This window comes from Salmo salar, chromosome ssa02 (assembly GCF_905237065.1).
Source record: "Salmo salar chromosome ssa02, Ssal_v3.1, whole genome shotgun sequence".
NCBI classification, from domain to species: Eukaryota; Metazoa; Chordata; class Actinopteri; order Salmoniformes; family Salmonidae; genus Salmo; species Salmo salar.
In genome coordinates, this window is record NC_059443.1 from 20329810 (window position 1) to 20355435 (window position 25626).

The window sequence follows — 25626 nt, forward strand, 5'->3', positions numbered from 1 at the left end:
ATAGGCCACCCCATCTCTAGTGCCGCCTGCCCTGATGTGGTGACCTCTGGGTACTGTAGTGTGGCCACATTGGGTTGCTGAGAGATTGATTGTGTGTGATGGGTGTTAGTAGCAGGCTATCAGCAGTGAGGAAAGCAGACAGGTCAAACAAGACGTCAGGTGCAGTCTGAGGTCAGAATAGGATTCAAGAACATAAATGGATTAGTAAATAAACATTCAAACAGCCACATCAAGGTTTTTATTTACAAATAGTATCAAATAGTTTCTGATACGTGTGCAGTATTCACAGACAACGTCTACTGATAGAAACACAGCCAGATCAAACATTTCCAAAGCCTCAATGTTATTACAGCAAATGCTATATTAGCCTAATATAACATTTGAATAAAAAAGGAATTTGAGAAATGTTTTATAAATTTGGCCATCAAACAACAACACGATTTCAAATAAAAAGGTACATACATTGACAAATAAAGTAGTACAAATGAACACACACTTCTGTTCAATATCGCTAAATAACAAGAACTCAATTTCAATGGAACTTTCTTACCTGCTAAATACAAAGTGCATTGTAAATTAAATCGTAAATCTGTTGCTTGTCTGATTCTTGGTCTGGGGTGAAACTTGACTCCTACATTAAAAAGAGAGGTAAAGAAAAATGTGGGGTAACTCCCTTACATTTTCACTCCCCTATGTAACACAATTCATTATACATTAAATCAAGCTTTAAAATGTGTTGTATGTATACTGAACAAAAATATGAACTCAACATGTAAAGTGTTGGTCCCATGTTCCATGAGCTGAAATAAAAGATCCCAGAAATGTTCGATACGCACAAAACGCTTATTTCTCAAAAATTTTGTACACACATTTTTTTACATCCCTGTTGGTGAGCATTTCTCCTTTGCCAAGATAATCCATCCACCTAACTGGTGTGGCATATCAAGAAGCTGATTAAACAGCATGATCATTACACAGGTGCACCTTGTTCTGGGGACAATAAAAGGCCACTCTAAAATGTACAGTTTTGTCACAACACAATGCCACAGATGTCTCAAGTTTTGAGGGAGCATGCAATTGGCATGCTGATTGCAAGACTGTCCAACAGAACTGTTGCCAGAGAATTGAATGTTAGTTTCTCTACCATAAGCCGCTGAGGGATGAGGAGTATTTCTGTCTGTAATAAAGCCCTTTTGTGGGGAAAAAGTCATTCTGATTGGCTGTGCTTGGCTCCCCAGTGGGTGGACCTGACTCCCAAGTGGGTGCTATGCCCTCCTAGGCCCACCCATGGCTGCGCCCCTGCTCACTCATGTGAAATCCATAGATTAGGGCTTAATGAATTTCTTTCAATTTACTGATTTCCTTATATACACTGTAACTCAGTAAAATCTTTGAAATTGTTGCATGTTGCATTTATATTTTTGTTCAGTATACATATAAAGACTCATAAAGCACATTTCTTTGCTGGGAATTCATGTCTCAGGTAAATCATTGAAACATTTTTCTGAAATCAAAACAATAACACAAAGCTAGAATCCTGAATTGAAACAATAACAAAGAGGGCACCCCACCTCTGTTTTGGTATAAAGCTGAGATATGGGCCTGGAGAAATGTAACCACTCTTAAATTCATAGACGGAGCTGTGGATGCAAAGACTGACCACCCATGATATCAACATTATCAGTTTTAACCATGTTTGGAGGCTATACAGTGTTTGTTTACATTTACATTGTTTACAAATGTCGGAGTAAAACAAGCTTATATTCTGGGTTCTGATATGGTATGACATTTGAACTAAGCTCATGATTCATTTCTAAGTTATATTCTTCAAGAATCAATGGGTATATATCATTAATGTATAAATCCAAAAATGGATGTAACAACTAAGGACTCCGGCTTTAAGAAAATGTACTCAATGTACTTATATCACAGGAAAACAGGAAGAAAAAAGACTAAACAAATGAATTAGTCTAACTTTTCTTTGGTTTCTTTGGTATAGTAGCTGTATTTTTCAAGGAATCTTCTTTCAAAGAGAATCCATTAGTCAACCTCACTCTCTCCTTCTACCTATGTAACTACTTTCAAAGTCAATTATACAGGCCCACTATAAGGATGCTGTGTACCGTAACAACAATATCTATTGATCTTTATCAACTATATGACAATATGTCATATTATCCTTGTTGTGACATTAAAACAGCAGTAACATTTTAGTAACACTAATAAAGGGTCAAATAGAAGCTAGAAAAATAGAAACATATACAGTGCCTTTAGAAAGTATTCACACCACTTGACTTATTCTACATTTGTTGTGTTACAGCCTGAATAAAACATTTATTACATTTAGATTTTTTGTCGCTGGCCTACACACAATACCCAATAATGTCAAATTAATTAAAAATGAAAAGCTGAAATGTCTTAAGTCAATAAATAGTCAACCCCTTTGTTATGGCAAGTTAAAATAAGTTCAGGAGTACAATTTTGCTTAAAAAGTCACATAAGTTGCATGGACTTTATTGTGTGCAATATTAGTGTTTAACATGATTTTTTTAATGACTACCTCATCTCTGTTCCCAACACATACAATTATCTGTAAGGTCCCTCACAGTCAAGCAGTGAATTTGGCTGTGACAGGAGAAAATTGAGGATGGATCAACAACATTGTAGTTACACCACAATGCAAATCTAATTGACAGAGTGAAAAGAAGGAAGCCTGTACAGAATAAAAATATTCCAAAACATACATCCTGTTTGCAACAAGGCACTAAAGTAATACTGCAAAAAAATGTGGCAAAGCAATTAACTTGTTGTCCTGAATATAATGTGTTATGTTTGGAGCAAATCTAATACAACACATTACTGAGTACCACTCTCCATATTTTCAAGCACAGTGGTGGCTGCATCATGTTATGGGTATGCTTGTAATCGTTCAGGACTGGGGAGTTTTCCAGGATTAAAAATAAATGGAATAGATCTAAGCACAGGCAAAATCCTAGATAAAAACTTGTTTCAGTCTGCTTTCCAACAGACACTGGAAGATTAATTCACATTTCAGCAGGACAATAACCTAAAACACAAGACCAAATCTTCACTGGAGTTGCTTACCAAGCAGATGTGAATGTTCCTGAGTGGTCAAGTTATGGTTTTGACTTAACTCTACTTGAAAATCTATGGTAAGACCTGAAAATGGTTGTCTATGATCAACAACCAATTTGACAGAGCTTGAAGAATTGTAAAATATTGCACTATCCAGGTCTGGAAAGCTCTTAGAGACTTACCCAGAAAGACTCATAGCTGTAATCACTGCCAAAGTTGCTTCTACAAAGAATTAACTTAGGGGTGTGAATACTTGTGTAAATGGTTATCTCTGTATTTTATTTTCAATACATTTGCAAAAATTCTGAAAACATGTTTTCACTTTGTCTTTATGGGGTATTATGTGTAGATGGGTGAACATTTGTTATAATTTAATAAATTTAGAATTCAGGCTGTAACACAACAAAACGTGGAATAAGTCAAGGGGTATGAATACTTTCTGAAGGCACTGTATATATAGTCCATTTCATTATCAAAACATTTTAATTCCATATTAGTCATAACACAGTCTCTGGGAATGGGTGTCTTCAGTCTTTCAGACTAAAAGGAAGGCATAATTTTAGTCAGGTGGTAATATTAAGTGGAGTGGATCCTCTATCCCGTGTGATCTCATACCCCTCTGGATCGGAAAAAAATCCTTCTTCGATAGGAGCACTTTTAAGTATGTGTGTGATATGGATCCATTGGTAATGTTATAATAGTTGGTTGCCCTTAGTGACAGGGGTCGAAGGGGTACTTGGTGACCCCTCCGTGGAGCTCCACCGCGTTCTCGGACCAGGTGATGACGTCCCCGCTGAGGTGGCTGTTGCAGGAGGCCAGGCTGTAGATATCATGGGCCGTGAGGACATTAGCCCACATCTGGAGGTCAGAGATGTCCCCCATAAATGCCTGCGTGGCGTCGAAACGACCTCCCAGAGTGTCCTGGAGGAGAGAGACAAGGTCATGCATGTTAGGCTCATTCTAAAGTTAGGATTTGTACTTAAGAAAATAAATGCATTTAAACTAAATAATGGGGTTTGTTTGTGGCTAGCTTTGGATCACAGGATGCTGCTGAGGGAAGGACGGCTTATAATAATGTTCAGAACGGAGCGAATGGCATCGAATGAAAACCATGTGTTTGATGTATTTGATACCTTTCTTTTTTTTTACCCCCTTTTTCTCCCCAATTTTGTGGTATCCAATTGTTAGTCGTTACTGTCTTGTCTCATCGCTACAACTCCCACACGGACTCGGGAGAGGCGAAGGTCGAGAGCCATGCGTCCCCGAAACACAACCCAACCAAGCCGCACTGCTTCTTAACACAACGCACATCCAACCCGGGAAGCCAGATGCACCAATGTGTCAGAGGAAACACCGTACACCTAGCGACCTGATCAGCGTGCACTGCGCCCGGCCCGCCACAGGAGTCGCTAGTGCGCGATGAGACAAGGATATCCCTGCCGGCCAAACCCTCCCTAACCCAGACGACGCTAGGCCAATTGTGCGCCGCCCCACAGACCTCCCGGTCGCGGCCGGCTGCGACAGAGCCTGGGCTCAAACCCAGAGCCTCTGGTGGCACAGCTAGCACAGCAATGCAGTGCCTTAGACCACTGCGCCACCCGGGAGGCTTATTTGATGCCATTCTACCTATTCCGCTCCAGCCATTACCATGAGCCTGTCCTCCCCAACCTCCTGTGTGTTGTACGTATGGTGTGTAGTAGTAGGTGGTAGTCAGCATTCATTATATGACAAAACCTATCTGCTGCTCTAAATGAGACATGGTCAGGGTTCAGAGGTCAGAGGCTAGGATTACACAGTAATGACTCTGACCTTAACCCCAACCACGATCACTGTTTCTGAGAGAAATCCCATGCTAGTGAAGTGACTGCTTTTGTGGTTGGTTAACAGTCCCTCTGCTTGGGCTGCATTTACACTGGTGGCCCAATTCTGATCTTTTGCCCAATTATTGTCAATAGCTGAAAAGACCAATTAGTGGTAAAAAAAAAGATCAGAATTGTGTGACTGTGTAAACATAGCATTCTAGACAGCCGTGGCGTGATACATAAAGGGAGGTTATACTAGGATAAGGGACTCAGTCAATAATAGGTGAAATTATGGGCTGAAGAGGGAAGGAAGGAAGGGAAAGGGGATACCTAGTCAGTTGCACAACTGAATGCATTTGTCATGACGTTGCCCTCTTTGGGGATAGCGAGTACCATCCCCCTCTCTCTGCATCATCCCCCTCTCTCTCTCACCCCCTACCAACAGGCTCTGTTAGGCAGGTCATAAATTCCTTGAGTTCTCTCCTCATGGCCAGAGTATAAGAGAGAGTGAGTTTTCACAGGAGAACAAAGGAACCTCTTCTCCAGCATAGAACTTGAGAACTGAACAATGTCCATGTTTTGGAGAAGGTGTACACGGTCGGAGAAGACCGGTCCATTTCGTTTAATGTTTGTGAAACTCATACAGCCACATTACCATAACTCTGTTTATACAAGAGTCTCAGTTATGATGCTTGCATCTAATTGTTGTATAAAATGAATGAGTAAAGATGAAACATTTGTGAAATTATGTAATGTGATTTTAAACTGTTTAATGAAAGGCAACCCAATTCCCTTTAAAGTTAACTAAGTCATTGGCCCGCCCCATGAGCACAGACATTGATCTGGCGTCATGGGACAGCCTTTTTCTGCTCTTCTGAATATAACCCCCACCTGGAGAATCATCTTCAGACCAAGCTTACCTCAATTACGAGAGGGCTAATGTTTGAGCCCAGACCAGAGGGAGTTAAGGTTTGAGTAGATTGCTGAATATTTTAACCATACCACGTGGTTAAACTCTGAGACTATCGATCCGACAGAATAAGAGCTAATTCTTCGATACTAATTACTAGTCTGCAGCTAGAAATTATGTACCCGTGAACGCGAGGACCGACAACCGCCGAAACATCTATTCTATAACAACATTGCTGAATGCTACTCTGAACTATCCATTCTAACCACGGCAGAGAGAGAGAGAGAGGGCGGACAAACTCTCCAACAGAAACAAACTTTCCAACAGAGATCACGACGACACACTGAGCGTAAATATATTTTTTGATTGCAATTAATCCCGAATGAGTGAGCGTTCATGTGCAAAGGAATAGCATTTCAATTGTTATAATTATCAACTTTGTAGTGTCTTTTATCTCAGTTGACCCCCACTTCCCTTTTGTCTAACAAGCCGCGATACCAGTTTAGCCCACTAGGGCACATTCCCCTATCATTTCCTTGTAACCATATCTACTTTTTTGTTTGTGTGTGCATTTCTGTGATTATTTAGTTAGTTAATAAATAAATGATTGAGACAATTTATGTATGGATGACTCATAGTGAAGACTGGGTTCCTGCAGATAACCAACAATTTACGACGTTTGGAATGAGACTAACGTGCAGGAAAGAATAATTCATTAATTAGAAGACTAATTGATTAGATATTAAAATATCTGAAAGTTATATTAGGAAAATGATAACTTTGTAATCTGAATATTTTCCTTGGTGCCCCGACTTCCTAGTTAATTACATTTACATGATTAAGTTAGTTTAATCACGTAATAATAATTACAGAGAATTTATTTGATAAAAATAAGTCTTCAGTTTAATGATGCCAAAGACACGACACATTCAACTGAAATGTGGCTTCCGCATTTAACCTAACCTCTCTGAATCAGAGAAGCACGGTGGGCTGCCTCAATCGACGTCCACTGCATAGGCGCCCGGGGAGCAGTTTGTTGTTAGGGGTTAACTGCCTTGCTCAAGGGGTTAATGAGTGAGGTCGCAGGGAAAATGGCTTAGTGTGCACTTTTCTTGTCTTGTGTAATGCAGAAGCTTTTTGTAAACACTCAACAACCAACTGAAAGAATTTGAAGATTACCTGTTCCTGTCCGAGGATGAAGACCCCTCCAGGTTTGATGGGATGCCATGCGGACAGGTTCTCCCCAGAGCCCCTCTTCACCCCGTCCTGGTACGCCTCCCACTCACCGTCCCTCGTCGACCACGTCACACACACATGGTGCCACTTCCCATCGCTGATAGAAAGGGGCAGAGTCACTGCCTGGGGGGAAGGGAGGAGAGTAGGGCTTGAGTACCACCAAGTTGACAGCACAAGGAAATAACTTGTGTGTTTCCAGTAGTAAACAGGTAAAAATGTGTACTACTTGATGACTTGATGTTGGTAGTAAATAAGTAGTTAAAACACTACAGCTTTACTACACAGGCTTGTCAATAGTAATCAAGTAGAGTTTTTACTACTTGATGTTGGTAGTAAATAAGTGGTCACAACACTACAGCCAGACAAAACCGGCTTTTCGTGACCACAAAAGACAAGACAGGAAGTAGTTGGCTGTTGTTAGCTAGCTACTGTTTTTGCCAATCTTGAATGTAATCCTCTTCCAACCTTTGTCATCCTGTCTTTCATAGTTGGCCCTTATGCTGGCACCAGTTCCTTTAAGTTTTATGAATACTTTCATGTCGTTGTTTAGCCGTTTATATAACTTTTTAGGAAATGAAAAAGGATCAGGAGCAATTCAGTAGTGATCAGTAGCGACACTACACGCACAAATGGCAGTAGAAATTCAATAGGGATTGAGTAGGCATACAGCAGTAGGCTTTGTGTAGTAATTCAGTAGTGAACATGTAGGAATTGTGTAGGTATGTGTAGGTTTTAAGTAGTAAATACCCAAAAGTTCAGTAGTTACACAGTAGTCATTAAGGGAGAATTATGTAGTGATTTAAATAGGAAATATGCATTGTTCACCAGTGATGAAAGGTCCCAATTTGTCACTCATTACTATTTAAATGACTACATAAATCACTATTGGTTTACTACAAATCTCAATAGCAATCAAATAGTAAAACCAGTAGGGTTGTGTAGATCTTGTGTAGTATTGCTGAGTAGTAACTCTGTAGTATTTTTTTATGAGGGCTGAGACCAAGGTTGTGAATTACTGGGGGGGGGTCTCTAAATTATGCAAATGATCTACTCTCCTGTTTGTTTAAAATGTAGTGGTAAATATGTTTTACAGTGGTAAATATGTAAATAAATGTTTCCAAATGAAACAAATACCCCCACCTCTCTGTCATGGTTTAAACCATGTATTTATATGTGGCAGCACTGTCCACTCAGTAGTGCTGAATTTCGGCCTAAGGTGAGTTCCTTTACACATAGATTTTCCTTTGTACTTCCTAATTTTCGCCATTTGTTTGCCATGCTTCCTTGATAAAAAAAATGGCCTTTATTCCAATCATTAGATTTATCCGTTGATTTATCATTGTTTGCTTTTGTCAGTCAGCTGTTTAGAGCGCTCATTCCTTGTTTTTCAGGTGTGAGTGGATACTGGTGTTCTCTGTGACCGAGGTAAAAATAGATTCATGTTGGACATTCCACGGATATTCGACTGTCATTTTCCTTACGTCCACCAACAGCAGTTAGGGACCGTCAACATAGTGACAAATCCAATTTTTCTAATTTCAATAGCTCTTTAACCATTTCTCCTAAAACTTTCAAAACGGGTTGTAGCTAACTCCATGGCATAGACACACATTGCACACACTTTTTTTGTCAGTTTACATCTCACACTATTTTAAATTATTTATTTATTTTAACCTCAAACAAGGTTTATAATGTTTACTCAGTGGGCCTACACATTGCACACCCTTTTGTTTGTCCATTTGCATCTCATGAGATTTCACGAGAATATTTTAAAGATTCAAATTTCAATAGCTTTTCTTAGTCTTATGACCTACAACCCTCAAACTACTTTCAGAATATCCACCGAATAGCCTTATATGTAGCACAACGTTTTGTTTGTCCATTTCATCTCACACAATTTTACATATATTTTCAATGTTTTTCAATGTTTCTAATTTCAACAGCTCCTTGGTCATGTGACCTACAACCCTCAAACTACTTTCAGAACATCCAGTCACTAGCCTTATATATTGCACACCCGTTAGTTCATCCATTTTCATCTCAGGTGATTTTAAATGAATTGTTCTGTTTTTCATTGTTTCGAATTTCAATAGCTCTCTGGTCATGTGACCTACAACCCTCAAACTGCTGTCAGAATATCAACTGGCAAGCCTAATATATTGCACACCCTTTTGTTTGTCCATTTTCATGTCAAACAATTTTACATACATTTTTCAAACATTCAAATGTCAAAAGCTCCTTGGTCATGTGAGCTACAACCCTCAACCTGTTGTCAGAATATCCACTGAGTAGCCTTATATGTAGCACTACCTTTCGTTTGTTCATTTTACTCTCACACGATTTTACATAAATTTTTAATGTTTTTCAATGTTTCTAATTTCAATAGCTCCTAGGTCATGTGACTTACTGAACTCAAACAAGGTTCAGAATATACACTCAGTGGGCCTACACATTGCACACCCTTTAGTTTGTCCATTTTCATCTCACTCAATTTCACATGATTTTTTTTACATTTAAAATGTCAATAGCTCCTTGGTCATGTGACCTACTGTCCCCAACCAAGGTTCAGAATGTACACTGACTACCCTTCTATATTGCACACTCTTAAGTTGGTCACTTTTCATCTCAGGTGATTTGACATTAATGTTTCAAACTTTCTCCCTGGGGCCTTCCTGACCTCCAGGCAGGGCCCCATTGACCTGGTGACCTCTGACTCCAGGCTTCTAGGCATATACTCGCTGCCCGCCTGTCTGCCCTCTCCCTGGGCCTGAGAGTGTATAGCTTACTCCCTGGAACCACAGACCTCCAGGCCTCCATACCTACTCTCCCTACCCGGTCAACACCCCTCTCACTGGGCATCACGCATCACCGCGTCCCGGCCGGGGCTCAGCCATCTCCATAACCTTGCCCACCAGGCGAACGGGGACACCCACACTTAAGCACCCCTCCCCGGACACTAAGGTGTCTATATTCCCGCTGTCAGGAACCATGTGCACCTGGTAACCTGAAATAAGCTCTATGCACATGGTAACCCGAAACATGCTCTGTGCACCTGTTGACCCGCCCGCTTTTTTCCACTCAGAGACTAAGTCCCCAATCCAACCTCCATGGCCCCCAAGTCCGTCCCCCCTGCTCGGACTCTGAGTGCCCCCCGCCTTGATGGAGGCCTCCTCGTGTACCTGGTGACCCTTTGACTTCCACAGCGAGACCCAACCTGACTCACAGTCCCACCAGAGGACGAGCCCGGCCGGATGGGCGACCACCACCTAGCCCCCTACCTATCCAGAGCCCTATGTCAATGTCTTACACTGTCTACCTGCCTGCCTGGGCTCTCTCACACTTTGTCTGGCTTCTGGCCCCTGGCCCTTCTGAGTGCACCTGGTAACCTGTAAGTAAAGAAGGAGTATGGTGGAGGAAGACGCCTTCCGTCCCCGGCAAAAGCTTGGATCGAGGGCTGACTTTCAATAGATCGCAGCGAGTGAGCTGCTCTGCTACGCACGAAACCCTGACCCAGAATCAGGTTGTCTACGAGTGATTTAGCACCAGGTTCCCCACAAAATGCGATGCGCATCAGGAGGGGTGGCAACTCATCCGGCCGCACTCTAACCCCGTCACGAACGGCTCTACTCACCTGCCAAAAGAGGCAGGCTATCCTGGGCCATCCTAAGATCTGTGGTGCTACGGTATCGTTACGTTTAGGGGGGGATTCTGATTTAGAGACGTTCAGTCATAATCCCACAGATGGTAACTTCATGTGCTTGGGTAAATTGAGTGCGACCGCGACAGGTGGGTATACTCCTTTGAATTTCATCAAGTTGACATTCAGTGATCTGTGCCCAGTGGGAACCTAGGCTTCTTCTGTCCATTTTATGGGTCCGCAGCAAATCAATGGGCGTGGATGGTACTACCCACGTCTGATGTAGGCCTCCCTCCCCAGACAAGCTGGAGATACCTCTCCCCACTTCATAGGGCAAGATCCAGATCCATGCAATGCCCGATCACTGCAGGGTCAATGGGTTTAGTCTCCGCTTCGAGTTTAGTGAGCGTAGGTGAGACCTCCCCATCTACAATATGGGGTGTCCCGCACTCAGGCAAGCCTGAGGCCTGGTAGTGTCAGCTAATGGTAAGGCACATGCCATCTCCACATGCTCCACATGCTGTCCTCCATGCTCCAAGGAGCATAGAAGAGAGCTCCCACATAGAATGTGTAGAGTCCCGCACCCAGGCAGACCTGAGACCTGGCAGTGTCCATGTGTTTAAATGTTTCACCATAGCCGCTCTGTGATCAGACTGATGCGAGTAGTACACTTCCATCAGCCGTCTCGCAGGACTTAACTCCCCCCTCCCAGCCAAAGCCAGGGATGCGTTCGAGCCATCATTCTCTGATTGGCTTCCTGTCAAGGTCAGAATTTGTTTACAAGAGCCCCGCAGCAAATCATTGAGTCTGGTGGAACCGCCCTCACATTTTCATGCTTGACCGAAAGCCCCATATTCCAGGACCGACTGCCGCCTTCCGTTAATGATCAACAGCCGTCACCATCTGCAGGACTCTCTTTGTGTACGGACTAGTACCGAGGTAACTCCCGTTTGATTTGCATCGTTAGCGACACCTGAAAACAGGTGACATACAGGGAGGGATTGGAAAAGCCCTGCTAGAAGGCTACCTCGTTATTTTCCTTACTAAGGCTAAGGACTCTTTAACCTCTATGGGCTAGGTGGGACGCGCCACTGGCAGCCTGTGGCGCGATTTTCAAAACCGTAAAAATCCTATTACTTCAATTTCTCAAACATATGACTATTTTACAGCTATTTAAAGACAAGACTCTCGTTAATCTAACCACACTGTCCGATTTCAAAAAGTCTTTACAACGAAAGCAAAACATTAGATTATGTCAGCAGAGTACCAAGCCAGAAATAATCAGACACCCATTTTTCAAGCCAGCATATAATGTCACCAAAACCCAGAAGACAGCTAAATGCAGCACTCACCTTTGATGATCTTCATCAGATGACAACCCTAGGACATTATGTTATACAATACATGCATGTTTTGTTCAATCAAGTTCATATTTATATCAAAAACCAGCTTTTTACATTAGCATGTGACGTTCAGAACTAGCATACCCCCGCAAACTTCCGGGAATTCGCTAACATTTTACTAAATTACTCACGATAAACGTTCACAAAAAGCATAACAATTATTTTAAGAATTATAGATACAGACCTCCTCTATGCACTCGATATGTCCGATTTTAAAATAGCTTTTTGGTGAAAGCACATTTTGCAATATTCTAAGTACATAGCCCAGGCATCACGGGCTCGCTATTTAGACACCCGGCAAGTTTAGCACTCACCATAATCATATTTACTATTATAAAAGTTTGATTACCTTTTGTTGTCTTCGTCAGAATGCACACCCAGGACTGCTACTTCAATAACAAATGTTGGTTTGGTCCAAAATAATCCATCGTTATATCCGAATAGCGGCGTTTTGTTCGAATGCGTTCCAGACACTATCCGAAATAGTAAAGAAGTGTCGCGCGCATGGCGCAATTCGTGACAATAAAATTCTAAATATTCCATTACCGTACTTTCGAAGCATGTCAACCGCTGTTTAAAATCAATTTTTACGCCATTTTTCTCGTAGAAAAGCGATAATATTCTGACAGGGAATCTCCTTTTCGGCAAACAGAGGAAAAAAATCCCAAAGGCGGGGGCGGTCGGGTCACGCGCCTAAGCCCAGTGTCCCTTGATCGGCCACTTGAGAAAGGCGATAATGTGTTTCAGCCTGGGGCTGGAATGACGACATTCTGTTTTTTCCCGGGCTCTGAGCGCCTATGGACGACGTGGGAAGTGTCACGTTAGAGCAGAGATCCTTAGTAAATGATAGAGATGGAAAAGAAGTTCAAGAAATGGTCAGACAGGCCACTTCCTGTAAAGGAATCTCTCAGGTTTTGACCTGCCATTTGAGTTCTGTTATACTCACAGACACCATTCAAACAGTTTTAGAAAATGTAGGGTGTTTTCTATCCATATGTAATAAGTATATGCATATTCTAGTTACTGGGTAGGAGTGGTAACCAGATTAAATCGGGTATGTTTTTTATCCAGCCGTGTCAATACTGCCCCCTAGCCCTAACAGAGTCATTGTTACTCCCGCCGTTTACTCGCGCTTCATTGAATTTCTTCACTTTGACATTCAGAGCACTGAGTAGAAATCACATCACGTCAACACCCACCTCGGGCCTTCACAATGCTTTGTTTTAATTAAACATTCGGATTCCCCTGGTCCGCACCAGTTCTAAGTCAGCTGCTAGGTGCCGGCCGATGCGACCCGCCGGAGACCCAGCGCGAACAGGTCCAGCGAGCGCCGTAGCTGGGGAGATCCACGAGAAGGGCCCAGGACGCGTCCAGAGTCGCCGCCACCAACAGCCGGACCCAATCCCCCACCGGTCCGCCTTTGGCCCGCTGACAAACACCACCCGATGAAGCCCCACATGCAGCACCTTGCGAGACCACGCACGAGAGACCGCGAGATGGGCCACACAACGAACTTCCAACGGTGGCAAGAGGAGGATATGGGTCCGGCCCGGCACGAGATTTACACCCTCTCCCCCGGATTTTCAAGGGTCAGCGAGAGCTCACCGGACGCCGCTGGAACCGCAACGCTTTCAAGGGCTTGGGCCCATCTCTTGGGTCGATCCCATTCCAGGGCGCCTTGCCCTTCACAAAGAAAAGAGAACTCTCCCCGGGGCTCCCGCCAGCTTTTCCTGGATCGGTCTCGTTACCGCACTGGACGCCTCGCGGTGCCCGTCTCCGCCAGTCCGTGGACATTCTGAAAGTAAGTTTACTAAATTAATGTATAAACGTGCGAGATGAAAACGGACAAACCAAAGTGTGTGCAAAATAGAAGGGTAGTCAGTGGACATTCTGAACCTTGTTTGAGTCCAGTAGGTCACACGAACAAGGAGCTATTGAAATTAGAAAAATGTATGTAAAAACATGTGAGATGAAAATGGACAAACCAAAGGGTGTGCAATATAGAAGGGTAGTCAGTGGACATTATGAACCTTGTTTGAGTCCAGTAGCTCACATAACCTAGGAGCTATTGAAATTAGAAAGTTTGATATATTTATGTAAAATTGAGCGAGATGAAAATGGACAAACTAAAGGGTGTGCAATGTGTAGGGCCACTGAATGTAGATTCTGAAAAAAGTTTGTACTTTGTTTACGCTCCCTAACTAATTCAACTAGGAATACAAAATGCTGCTTACATCTCCACGTTTATGAGCTTTGGAAAGCGAATTAATATCCAAATCGTGAAAACAAGACCTGTGCAATGTTGTGAGCAATTTTTCCTGTCTGTGGCTCAAGTGGTTTGAAAGCTATTGAGGTTTTAAAGTGCGAATATCCATTGACTATCCAACTTGAAACTGTCTTTACCTCGGTTTCTCTGTGCCATCCGTGGCCAAAAGTAGTCGGCCATTTATTTCGCTTTATTATTTTCCATAAATATTTGTTTTCTTTCCTGGATCAGCTGATGATGGTAGACAATATCACTAGGCAACTAGTCTCCAGCTAGACCCCAATGTGCATCCAATCCATCCAACAAGTAGGCTTTACGTTAATGACAGTTGGCCTACAAGGTGACTCTTTGGTTAGAAGAGGATAAATGATTAACGTTCAATGTTCTAATTCAATTGTTAAATGCTTAATAATGATAAATAACACTGTCATCAATTTCATCAATGTAAGGACAGAAAGGAAGTGTTTTATGTCACACGATCTGTGAAGACTCCAAGCATTAACCCATTAACTATGGACTAACTCAAGAACAAGGGTGTAAAACATGTTTTGATTTATTTAACTCATGTATTATATTGGATGTAGGCTACCTGTTCTGTGCGTGTTCATGTGTGTAAAATTGCCTCTGCTGAGAGGGTAGGCTACCAGAAGTGATGTAAGCCTACTGGAAGGAAAACGCAACTGAAAGTATAGGGAGCATTACTTTTTTATTTTTTTGTGATCAGCAAAAAAATAAAATAACACTACATAACTGTCTACCGGTAGATCTATTAGAAGTTCATGGTAATAGACTAGTCTGGTAAGTAGCCTAGTCTGGTAAGTTGACCGTGTGTTAGGATGACCAGACCATCCTGTTTATCAGGTATCCAGACTTTTCAGGCTACAAAAAAGGTAAATTTGTCAGCAAGAAGCATCAATTAATAGAGGCAATGGCAAAGCCTGAATTTCATTAGGCACACTTCTTGGTGTTTTGTAACACATTGTCAAGTCATGTGTGTAGGTGGCAGGGAAGTCAGGCGCAGGAGAATCGAACTTGGTATAAATGGAGTAGTTTAATAACGTAAAACAAAAACTCCAAAACCAAAGTACATAACAAAATAAAGGTGGGTACAAGAACCCGTCGCGCACCAATCAATAAATCACGAGCATACCAACAAACAATCTCTGACAAGGACATGAGGGGAAACAGAGGGTTAAATACACAACATGTAATGAATGGGATTGGAACCAGGTGTGTAGGAAGACAAGACAAAACCAATGGAAAATGAAAAATGGATCAATGATGGCTAGAAGACCGGTGACGTCGACCACCAAACACCGCCCGAACAAGGAGAGGCATCGACTTCAGCAGAAGTCGTGACACACGTCTATTTCCATTCATCAAATGGCGCAAGTATACAGTTGAAATTGGAAGTTTAGTCATTAAAATTAGTTTTTCAACCACTCCACGTATTTCTTGTTAACAAACTATAGTTTTTGGCAAGTCGGTTAGGACATCTACTTTCTGCATGACACAGATATATATTTTTTCTAACAATTGTTTAAAGACAGATTGTTTCACTTATAATTCACTGTATCACAATTCCAGTGGGTCAGAAGTTTACATACACTAAGTTGACTGTGCCTTTAAACAGCTTGGAAAATTCCAGAAAATGATGTCATGGCTTTAGGAGCTTCTGAAAGGCTAACTGACATCATTTGAGTCAATTGGAGGTGTACCTGTGGATGTATTTCAAGGCCTACCTACAAACTCAGTGCCTCTTTGCTTGACATCATGGGAAAATCAAAAGAAATCAGCCAAGACCTCAGAAAAGAAATTGCAGACCTCCACAAGTCTGGTTCATCCTTGGGAGCAATTTCCAAACGCCTGAAGGTAACACGTTCATCTGTACAAACAATAGTACGCAAGTATAAACACCATGGGACCACACAGCCATCATACCGCTCAGGAAGGAGATGTGTTCTGTCTGCTAGAGATGAACGTACGTTGGTGCGAAAAGTGCAAATCAATCCCAGAACAACAGCAAAGGACCTTGTGAAGACGCTGGAGGAAACAGGTACAACAGTATCTATATCCACAGTAAAACAAGTCCTATATCGACATAACCTGAAAGGCCGCTCAGCAAGGAAGAAGGCACTGCTGCAAAACTGCCATAAAAAAGCCAGACTACAGTTTGCAACTGCACATGGGGACAAAGATCGTAATTTTTGGAGAAATGTCCTCTGGTCTGATGGAACAAAAATATAAATGTTTGGCCATAATGACCATTGTTATGTTTGGAGGAAAAAGGGGGATGCTTGCAAGCCGAAGAACACCATCCCAACTGTGAAGCACGGTGGTGGCAGCATCATGTTGTGGGGGTGCTTTGCTGCAGGAGGGACTGGTGCACTTCACAAAATAGATGGCATCATGAGCAAGGAAAATTATGTGGATATATTATTGAAGCAACATCTCAAGACATCAGTCAGGAAGTTAAAGCTTGGTCGCAAATGGGTCTTCCAAATGGACAATGACCCCAAGCATACTTCCAAAGTTTTGGCAAAATGGCTTAAAGACAACAAAGTCAAGGTATTGGAGTGGCCATCACAAAGCCCTGACCTCAATCCCATAGAAAATAAAAGCTGAAATAAATCACTCTACTATTATTCTGATCTTTCACATTCTTAAAATAAAGTGGTGATCCTAACTGACCTAAGACATGGAATTTTTACTAGGATTAAATGTTATGAATTGTGAAACTTTTGGCTAAGGTTTATGTAAACTTCTGACTTCAACTGTACATGCAGTTTGGATGCTGGAATTATTTTGGAGTGGATGAACACGCGCAGGTAGCCTACTTTTTGAAGTGATTTGTTTGGCAATCAGATGAAAATATCATGACTGATTGTGTTAATGTCACATTAAAAGGTAATACATGTTTTACAGTTTAAATGATGTCTTTATTATTAGTCCCATAAAAAAAAAATCGATAGAGACCCACAAAAATCATGGTGTAATTCACACTCTGGCTGAGACTCTCTCCACCTGTCTAAGTAAGCTGCTCTCTGACTCTGTGACGTCATCGTCACACCATTAAGACGGATCACTGGTGTCAGAAAGTCCATTCGGTTAACCTTCGGAGTTACAATGCTCTTCAGTGTAGCCTAGTTATTATATACTGAGCATCTGAGCTACTGAGTCCAACAGGCCTTCTGGGCTAAACCTTTGGCTACAGAGACATGGCTTACATGGCTTTTATCCTCACAGCTGAAGTGTTAAATCCAAGAGCGTTATATAGCATGCACTCTGCCCATGTCCGAATACCCATTCTAGCGTATTATACTGAACAAAACTATAAACACAACATGCAACAATTTCAAATATTTTACTGATTTACAGTTCATGTAAGGAAATCAGTCAATTGAAATGAATTCATTGGGCCCTAATCTATGGATTTCACAACTGGCAATACAGATATGCATCTGTTGGTCACAGATACCTTAAAAAAAAGGTAGGGGCGTGGATTAGAAAACCAGTCAGTATCTGGTGTGACCACCATTTGCCTCATCCAGTGCGACACATCTCCTTTGCATAGAGTTGATCAGACAGTTGATTGTGGCCTGTGGAATGTTGTCCCACTCCTCTTCAATGGCTGTGCGAAGTTGCTGAATATTGGCAGGAACTGGAACACGCTGTCGTGTGTTTGTTGTCTGTAGCTTCTGCCTGCCCATACCATGACCCCACCACCACCATGGGGCACTCTGTTCACAACGTTGACATCAGCAAACCGCTCGCCCACACGATGCCATACATGTGGTCTGTGGTTGTGAGGCCGGTTGGAGGTACTGCCAAATTCTTTAAAACAATGTTGGAGGCAGCTTATGGTAGAGAAATGAACATTCAATTATCTGGCAACAGCTCAGGTGGACTATCCTGCAGTCAGCATGCCAATTGCATGCTCCCTCAAAACTTGAGACATCTGTGGCATTGTGTTGTGTGACAAAACTGCACATTTTAGAGTGGCCTTTTATTGTCCCTAGCACAAGGTGCACCTGTGTAATGATCATGCTGTTTAATCAGCTTCTTGTTATGCTACACCTGTCAGGTGGATGGATGATCATGGCAAAGGAAAAAATCTCACTAACAGGGATGTAAACAAATTTCTGCACAAAGTTTAGAGAAATAAGCTTTTTGTGAGTATGGAAAATGTATGGGTATCTTTTATTTCAGCTCATGAAACATGGGATCAACACTTTACACGTTGCGTTTATATTTTTGTTCAGTGTAAACAGTATGCTGAACATTTTTTTATAAATAGATTGACATTTCAAAAATAGACTCCCTCAATTCGTTAATTTTGGTACAGCATGTCAATTTCTCTGATTATCAGCTGTTGTCAAACACGTTGGAAAAGATGAAAAGACGAGTGAATTCCACTAGACCCAACGCCGAAATGAGTATGCAGTTTAGGTCTGTAAAACACTAGTATGGGTATTCAGACATGGCCACTCTCTACTCAACCCTCTCTCTCCCCGTCTCACCTTGTCATCCACCAGCAGCTCCATGGGGTTGTTGCCCCACTCGATCAGCACCAGTTCGTTGGCCTGTCCTGGTACAGAGTAGGAGAAGGGGGTCCCCAGCCCGGAGCCTGCGCCCCCCTTTATCCACAGACACAGGGTGAGGGCAAAGATCTCGTGGAGGAGGGTCATCTTCACCTTCCCGTACATGTAGTTCGTTCTCATGGGGAAGCCGATTTGGAAGGCATCAGGGGTCTTGGTCTTCTTCCTGCTGTTGGTACCTGTGTGGTGCAGGTTATTCAGTAGAGAGTCCAGTTTGTTGTTGGAGTGCAGGCCAGCCCTGGGCCCTGGTATGCGATAACCCGTTCTCTGCAGGTAACCATGGCTATCTGCCTCGTTGTCGTGTTGCCCATCGTCATGGTGATCATCGGGGTGGTCGTCATGGTGACTGTCACCGTGATGCTCATCGTTGTCATGGTGATCGTCATGGTGACTGTCGTCGGGATGCCTGTCATCGTCGTGGTCTTCATGGTGCCCGTCATCGTGGTGATCGCTGTCGTCGTGGTGATCGGGGCTGCTGCTGAGGGCAGCAGCGGTGTGGTGCATCTGCTGCTCCAGAGCACTGATCTTCCTCTGGAGGAGCTCCTTCAGAGAGCTGGAGTAGGTGGTGGAGGTGTTCCTTGACTGCTGGGGAGGGAGACACAAACACTAACCTAATTTACTGTTGACTACAGTACGTACATTCTTTTTTTTATTATGGTTGAGATTGAGAAACAGATTGAGAGATAAGTGAGAATAGTATTGCTATTTGACAGTTTCTACATCGTTGACTTGTGGTCTCTCTGTGGGACCGTGACGATAGACAGATGGCACGGGCAGCAGAGGGTACAGATCTGAGATCAGTGTCAATTATCATGATCTCCACTTACAGCCTGATAATCAGGCCACAAACCTGGACGACAAAGCCTGGATTAAGAGAGAAAGCAAGAGAGAGAGAACAGGTAGGAATGATGTGCCCTGCCCAGCTCCATCCCGCAACACTAATTTTACCAATCTACCAAGCTAACCTAACTCTCTCTACCAATCTTAAACTCGCCCAGCTAGCTCTGCCCTGCTCATCTCAAACCCACCCAACCATACCAAACCCTACCAAGCGTACTCAATCAGAATCCATTTAAACCGTCAGTGCTCAATAACCTTGTCTAGTGTGCCCATTTCGACTTAGACAGGGTGATCATCCAACCCCTAAAGCCACTTCACAGTCAGGCCAGGACTGGTTATGCCAGGGATGCCAGTCTCTCTCTGTGCCAAGACTGTTCTGCTCCAGACAGTCAGACAGGGCTGGCAGTGTAGCAGAGGAAAGGGACAATGGTGATCCTTGATTGTTTTTACAAATAAAGGATTTTGATGCCAGGAAACAAGATGTAGAAATCTGTCTGCCTGTGGCAGATGGTGTCTCGCATGGCAGGGTGGTACTTTCATGTGATTAACTGATTAACAGATGTAATTATCCCGAGCTCTTATTCAGCTTGATTTGTTTATTTGACCAAACAATACAATGACATGTGCATCACCTGACCTGAGACAAGACAAGGAAGTGACACGTGGAAACACATTACACCCCACTTCTTCTCTCTCTCTTTCTCTCTCTCTTTCGCATTATAATATAGTAATCTGCCATTTAGCAGACGCTTTTATCCAAATCAATTTAAAGTAATCCCTTAATCCTGACTTTAGTCTCTGTCTCTCATCCCTCTGTCATTCTTTTATCTCTTTCCTCATGACCCCATCCTATCTCCATTATCTATTTTCTGTACTAAACGGAACTCTCTCTCACCTGCAGGTTATCCATTCTCTCTTTAAGGGCCTGCAGCATCCTGCCCAGTTCCTCCGGCGATTTTGATGATATCATATCCTCTGGTGTCGCGTGTTTATCCTTCCCCCTGTTGTTATGCCCACTGTCCGACCGGTGCCCCCCATTCCCAGGGTAGTGTCCGGCTGCATCCAAGGCAGGGTTGTTGTTTCCATGTTGACCCTGCTGGTTGCCATGGTGACCGTTGTCAGCATAAGGCAGATGGCTGCCAGCCCCTCCGTGATGAGATGGAGGTCCATGGTGGTCGTTGTGAGCCCCGATGCCCGGCCCGGAGCCCTCACACAGGGTGAGCTTGGCGGTCAGCTCCCTGATGGTCTCTCTCATATCCAGGATGGTCTCTTTCTGCTGCACCAGGCTCTCTCTCAGGTGTAAAATAGTGGTTTTAGCCTCCTCTGTCATTCCCCACCAGCCATTACTGTTCGGGGGCCCTACAGGAGGCGCGTGGTGCCCTGCCCCGCTAGGCCCCATGACTGGCCCCCCAGAGGGGAAGCAGGCAGGGTCGGTATCGGCAGGGACGGGAATGCAGATGAACCGCGGGTGGCCTCCATAGTCAGGCCCTGGCATGGCAGAGGTAGGGGAGATGAAGAGGAGGATGGTGGAGAGGATGAGTGTTTGTAACGGCGAGGGTTTAGAGATGCACTTGTGTCCCATTTTCAGCACTCTTTGAGTATAGTTTGAGGTTGAAGAAATAGACTCCATTTTAAAATGTCTGATGTGAGTAAGTTTATCTCTTTTGAATTAAAAGCAGCATGTACCAGAAAAGCTATATTCCAATAGCTCTGTGGTCTGATACCTCTGAAAGTTTCTTATTTTATGTTGTGGGAGAACCGGGGCTGTTGAGGAAAGCACCTGCAAGAAAAGTATGAGGTTTAGAATGCAGCTGATTAACTTTTGGTCTAGGACAGCACACAAAGTAGCAGGGACCGGTAGTTCCCCTTCTATTGCTGTGGATGCTGTTTGGAAGACTACAAGGCTGCAGTTGTAGGTGTGGAGGCCAGTAGTGTACTCTAGGCAGGGCCGTGCACAGATCTTTGGTGGTCTCAAAGTGAGAAAAAGGGCGCCCCCATCCAAAATGACCGTCATTCCATTTACATTTTTCTACTGCTCCTGTAGCCAAATTCTCCATGATTTGTTTTAACATAGGTTTTACTTTTCTACCAAAACACACTCACTCATCATACATTATAGACTAAGCCAGCTCAAAGATGAAAGGAAGTTAGTTAATTATCTTCCTAGAGTCCCTACTGCGGTCTATACAGTATCTGATCATCGCTGATGTAGACTAGATGGATCAGCTCGTTAGCTAGGCTATGCTGTCAAAACAAGCTAGTCTTTACTTGATTTGAATTTGTTCTGCTAACAAACAGTCAAACTGCAGTCGCCCCCTTCCCTGTCCTGACCGTGAGGCAACACATGCTACTAACCTACTACTGGTGGTACTCATTGTAAACCGATAGGCAATTCGTTGCATTTGAAGTTACGAGAGAGAGAATAGACTAAATCAAATAGAAAGTCTTTGTTTTTTGCACGTGCCTGACTGTAGTCAGTATTCCATCTGCAGGGTTGATGCATTAATTGGCTTTTGAGAGATTAATCAAGGGAATGGAATAAAACAAAATCACAGAGTACCGATAGCACGCACACCAGATCATTATAACAAAAACACCAAAAAATAAGTAAATCAGTAAGAAATAAAGTGAGCATCTAAGCCTTCACATTATTAAGGTAGTGTATGTTCTGAAATTATAATGTCGTTTTTACTGGCTGCTTAAGAAATCTCTTGATGGTGTTTGTCCCCCTGTGTGCTGAGGGTGTCAGGTTCTTGTCCGGTTCTCGCATTGAGGTCGCCACAGACTAGTACATGTCCCTGGGCCTGGAAATTATTGATTTCCCCCTCCAGGATGGAGAAGCTGTCTTCATTAAAGTATGGGGATTTTAGTGGGGCGATATAGGTAGCACACAGGAGGACATTTTTCTCTGTTAAGATCATTTCCTTTAGAATTTCTGGCCAAATGTAAAATGTTCCTGTTTTGATAAATTTTATGGAATGAGTTAGGTCTGCTCTATACCAAATTAGCATACCCCCTGAGTCCCTTCTCTGTTCCACACCTGGTAGCTTGGTGGATGGGACTACCACCTCTCTGTAACCTAGAGGGCAACCAGTGGGTCCGTCTCCTCTATACCAGGTTTCTTGTAGGATGTCTCTCTCCTACTCTCACTCACACCTTGTCATGCAAGTTCAAGCGTCTGCTGCTCTTATTTCTATGACCAGCCAGTAGCGGTTCTGGGGGCCAGGGGGGGCCAGTGCCCCTGTGACAACAATTTTGGACCCCCTTGTGGCCCCCCTAAATGTGGAGTATGAAATAATTTTTACATAACAAATTTTTGCTATCATTCTTTTTTTACATCCGTTATTAGACAGTGGCAACGATGATGATTATGAACATGGTCTTGTGAAGAAAACGATATGACAACAATAACGTCTAATGTAACTGGCCCCTCTAACAGTACAACTGGCCCCAGCTTGGCCCTCCCAGTTGAAATGGTCTAGAACCGCCACTGTGACCAGCCCGATCGAAGGTTTTCTACGCCACTTCCCTCCCAAAGGGAAAGGTTGGCAATGATCTATTGTGGCGTTACCATAGCAATCAGACACTCCTAATCACCATTGGATGTATTTTTACGGTACCGTAAATAAAGATGTGTGGGCACGTGGGGTGACAGCTAAAACCGTGATGGCCACCTGTCGCTCCCAATCCAGACATTGTTTGACCCAGTTCAACTGCAGAGTTCAACTGACAGACATTCATATGGCCATAAAGAGAGAGAGATAATATCTAATATAATATAAGCTTGAAGATGAGTTTGTGACTTGAATCAGCTGTGTAGTGCTAGGGCAAAAACCAAAACGTGCACCCAGGGGCGGCCCCAGGACCGAGTTTGGGAAACACTGGCTTAGAGGAGAGCCAGATTGTCAAGCCACACAACCCTGTTTCACCCAATCTCAATTCTTTGGCCTTTTTAGCCCTACCTTTATTATCTTTCACAGATCTTCCAATTAACCTAATTACAAATACTTATTAGGCTGACAGAGTCGAGAGACAAGAACGTTTTCCTCTGCTGTGTGTGTGTGTGTGTGTGTGTGTGTGTGTGTGTGTGTGTGTGTGTGTGTGTGTGTGTGTGTGTGTGTGTGTGTGTGTGTGTGTGTGTGTGTGTGTGTGTGTGTGTGTGTATGTGGGAGGGGGAGCTTTACTTTATAGTAGGCCTACGGGCACCATATGGTTAAAGTGGGCATTGAAGTCAGTGATTACTGATACATTTCAAGCTGACGGGCACATTTAACACTAATTAGAAAAGGGCTGACCAACAAAAACATAATATCTGCTCATATGGTGGCTACGTTTGCAATTAAGTAGAGTTTACCGAAGCCAGAAGGAGACCACCGAAGCATGACAATATAATTTCCAGGGTTGGGTTGTCAATTGCAATCTAATTGAGGATTTTTACAAATTTGAATGACAAGTCATCTCCTAGATTGAAGAACAATTGACCCCAATCCTGGCCTTAATACAACCAGAGTATGTCTGATAAAAAGTCATATCAATTGAGTTGAATTCCACTAGACAGGTTTACAAAGTTTGTAGATGACCCCTCAGTCAGTCAGAATGTAATGACAGAGACCCATAGAAACGCTTGTAGTAATGGATAGAAAGCATCACCTTGGAGAGAAATACACCTGTATCTAACATCAAACTGAACTTGAAATAATCTAATTCATCTTGGAATGAAAGTCAATAAATCCAACCTGAATGGTCATAATCTACACATTGTTGAACAGAAAGAAAGTGTCCTTACCTGAGAGCCTGTGTGTGTCCTGCTCCTGTTCCGTTGGTCAGTTAGTTAATCCACCTCACCACATACACTGATCAGATTGTGAGATTTACTCCAGGGGAGTGTGTTAACATCTCTCTCTCTCTCGGCTCACCCCTACCTTTCCACAGTCTCTTTCTCTGTAGGCTATACTACATGCTGCAGGGTTGGGATCAATTCCATTTAGATTCTGTCAATTCTGGAAAGTTCATATCGGGAATTGAAAAGGCAATTTTATTTAATTAATCAATATGGATTTTCAATTGAGGAATTGAATTACGATTAATTTTTGAACTTTTGTAGTTGAAATGGAAGTAACCCCAACTACACTGGTGTTGGTAATACATTGCATTATGCTCAGAAGACACCTGCTGCATTTCTCATTTCCCGCTGTCTACTTTACAGATTGTCAAGCCTTAAAATTGACCATGTACTCATCCACAAACACTAACACATACACTCACACTCTACAATCTTCACTGACACACGCGGTGGTTCACCTACATCTTAACAGGATAATTGGCCTGATTCATCTGCCTGTATACTCCAGGCAGTCTGACTGGCAGCCTATAGCCTATAGCCCAGCCCTGTCCAGCACAGAGCCTTCAGACCAACAGATGGCTGCTCGTATTCAGGTCAATTAGAGGAACACGCTCAGCACACACAAACAAGACTCAGGCAAAGGCCAAATATACACTCAAACCAAATAAAATCCAGTGGTGTAAAGTACTTAAGTAAAAATACTTTAAAGTACTACTTACAGTACCAGTCAAAAGTTTGGACAATGGTTTTTCTTCATTTTACTATTTTCTAAACTGTAGAATAATAGTGAAGACATAAAAACTATGAAATAACAGATATGGAATCATGTAGTAACCAAAAAAGTGTTAACAAATCAAAATGTATTTTAGATTTGAGATTCTTTGCACACTCTTGGCATTCTCTCAACCAGATTCACCTGGAATGCTTTTCCAACAGTCTTGAAGGACTTCCCACATATGCTGAGCACTTGTTGGCTGCTTTTTCTTCACTCTGTG

General features: G+C 42.9%; 1 protein-coding gene across 2 annotated transcripts; it reads right to left on the minus strand.

The window, feature by feature from the left end:
* Window positions 1-2915: 2915 nt before the first annotated feature.
* LOC106577267 (neuronal pentraxin-1) lies at window positions 2916-25266 on the minus strand. Of its 2 annotated transcripts, none has more exons than XM_014155213.2 (5): window positions 24575-25266; window positions 20684-21568; window positions 18871-19530; window positions 6988-7167; window positions 2916-4017 (listed from the first exon to the last, which is right to left on the minus strand). In XM_014155213.2, the coding sequence occupies exons 2-5, from the start codon at window positions 21416-21418 to the stop codon at window positions 3808-3810; spliced, it is 1785 nt and encodes a 594-aa protein (XP_014010688.1). In that variant the 5' UTR covers window positions 21419-21568; window positions 24575-25266; the 3' UTR covers window positions 2916-3807. The 2 variants fall into 2 exon arrangements, with proteins under 2 accessions (XP_014010688.1, XP_014010678.1); XM_014155203.2 differs by having other exon boundaries at window positions 2917-4017; window positions 18871-19533; window positions 24575-25265.
* Window positions 25267-25626: the final 360 nt, after the last annotated feature.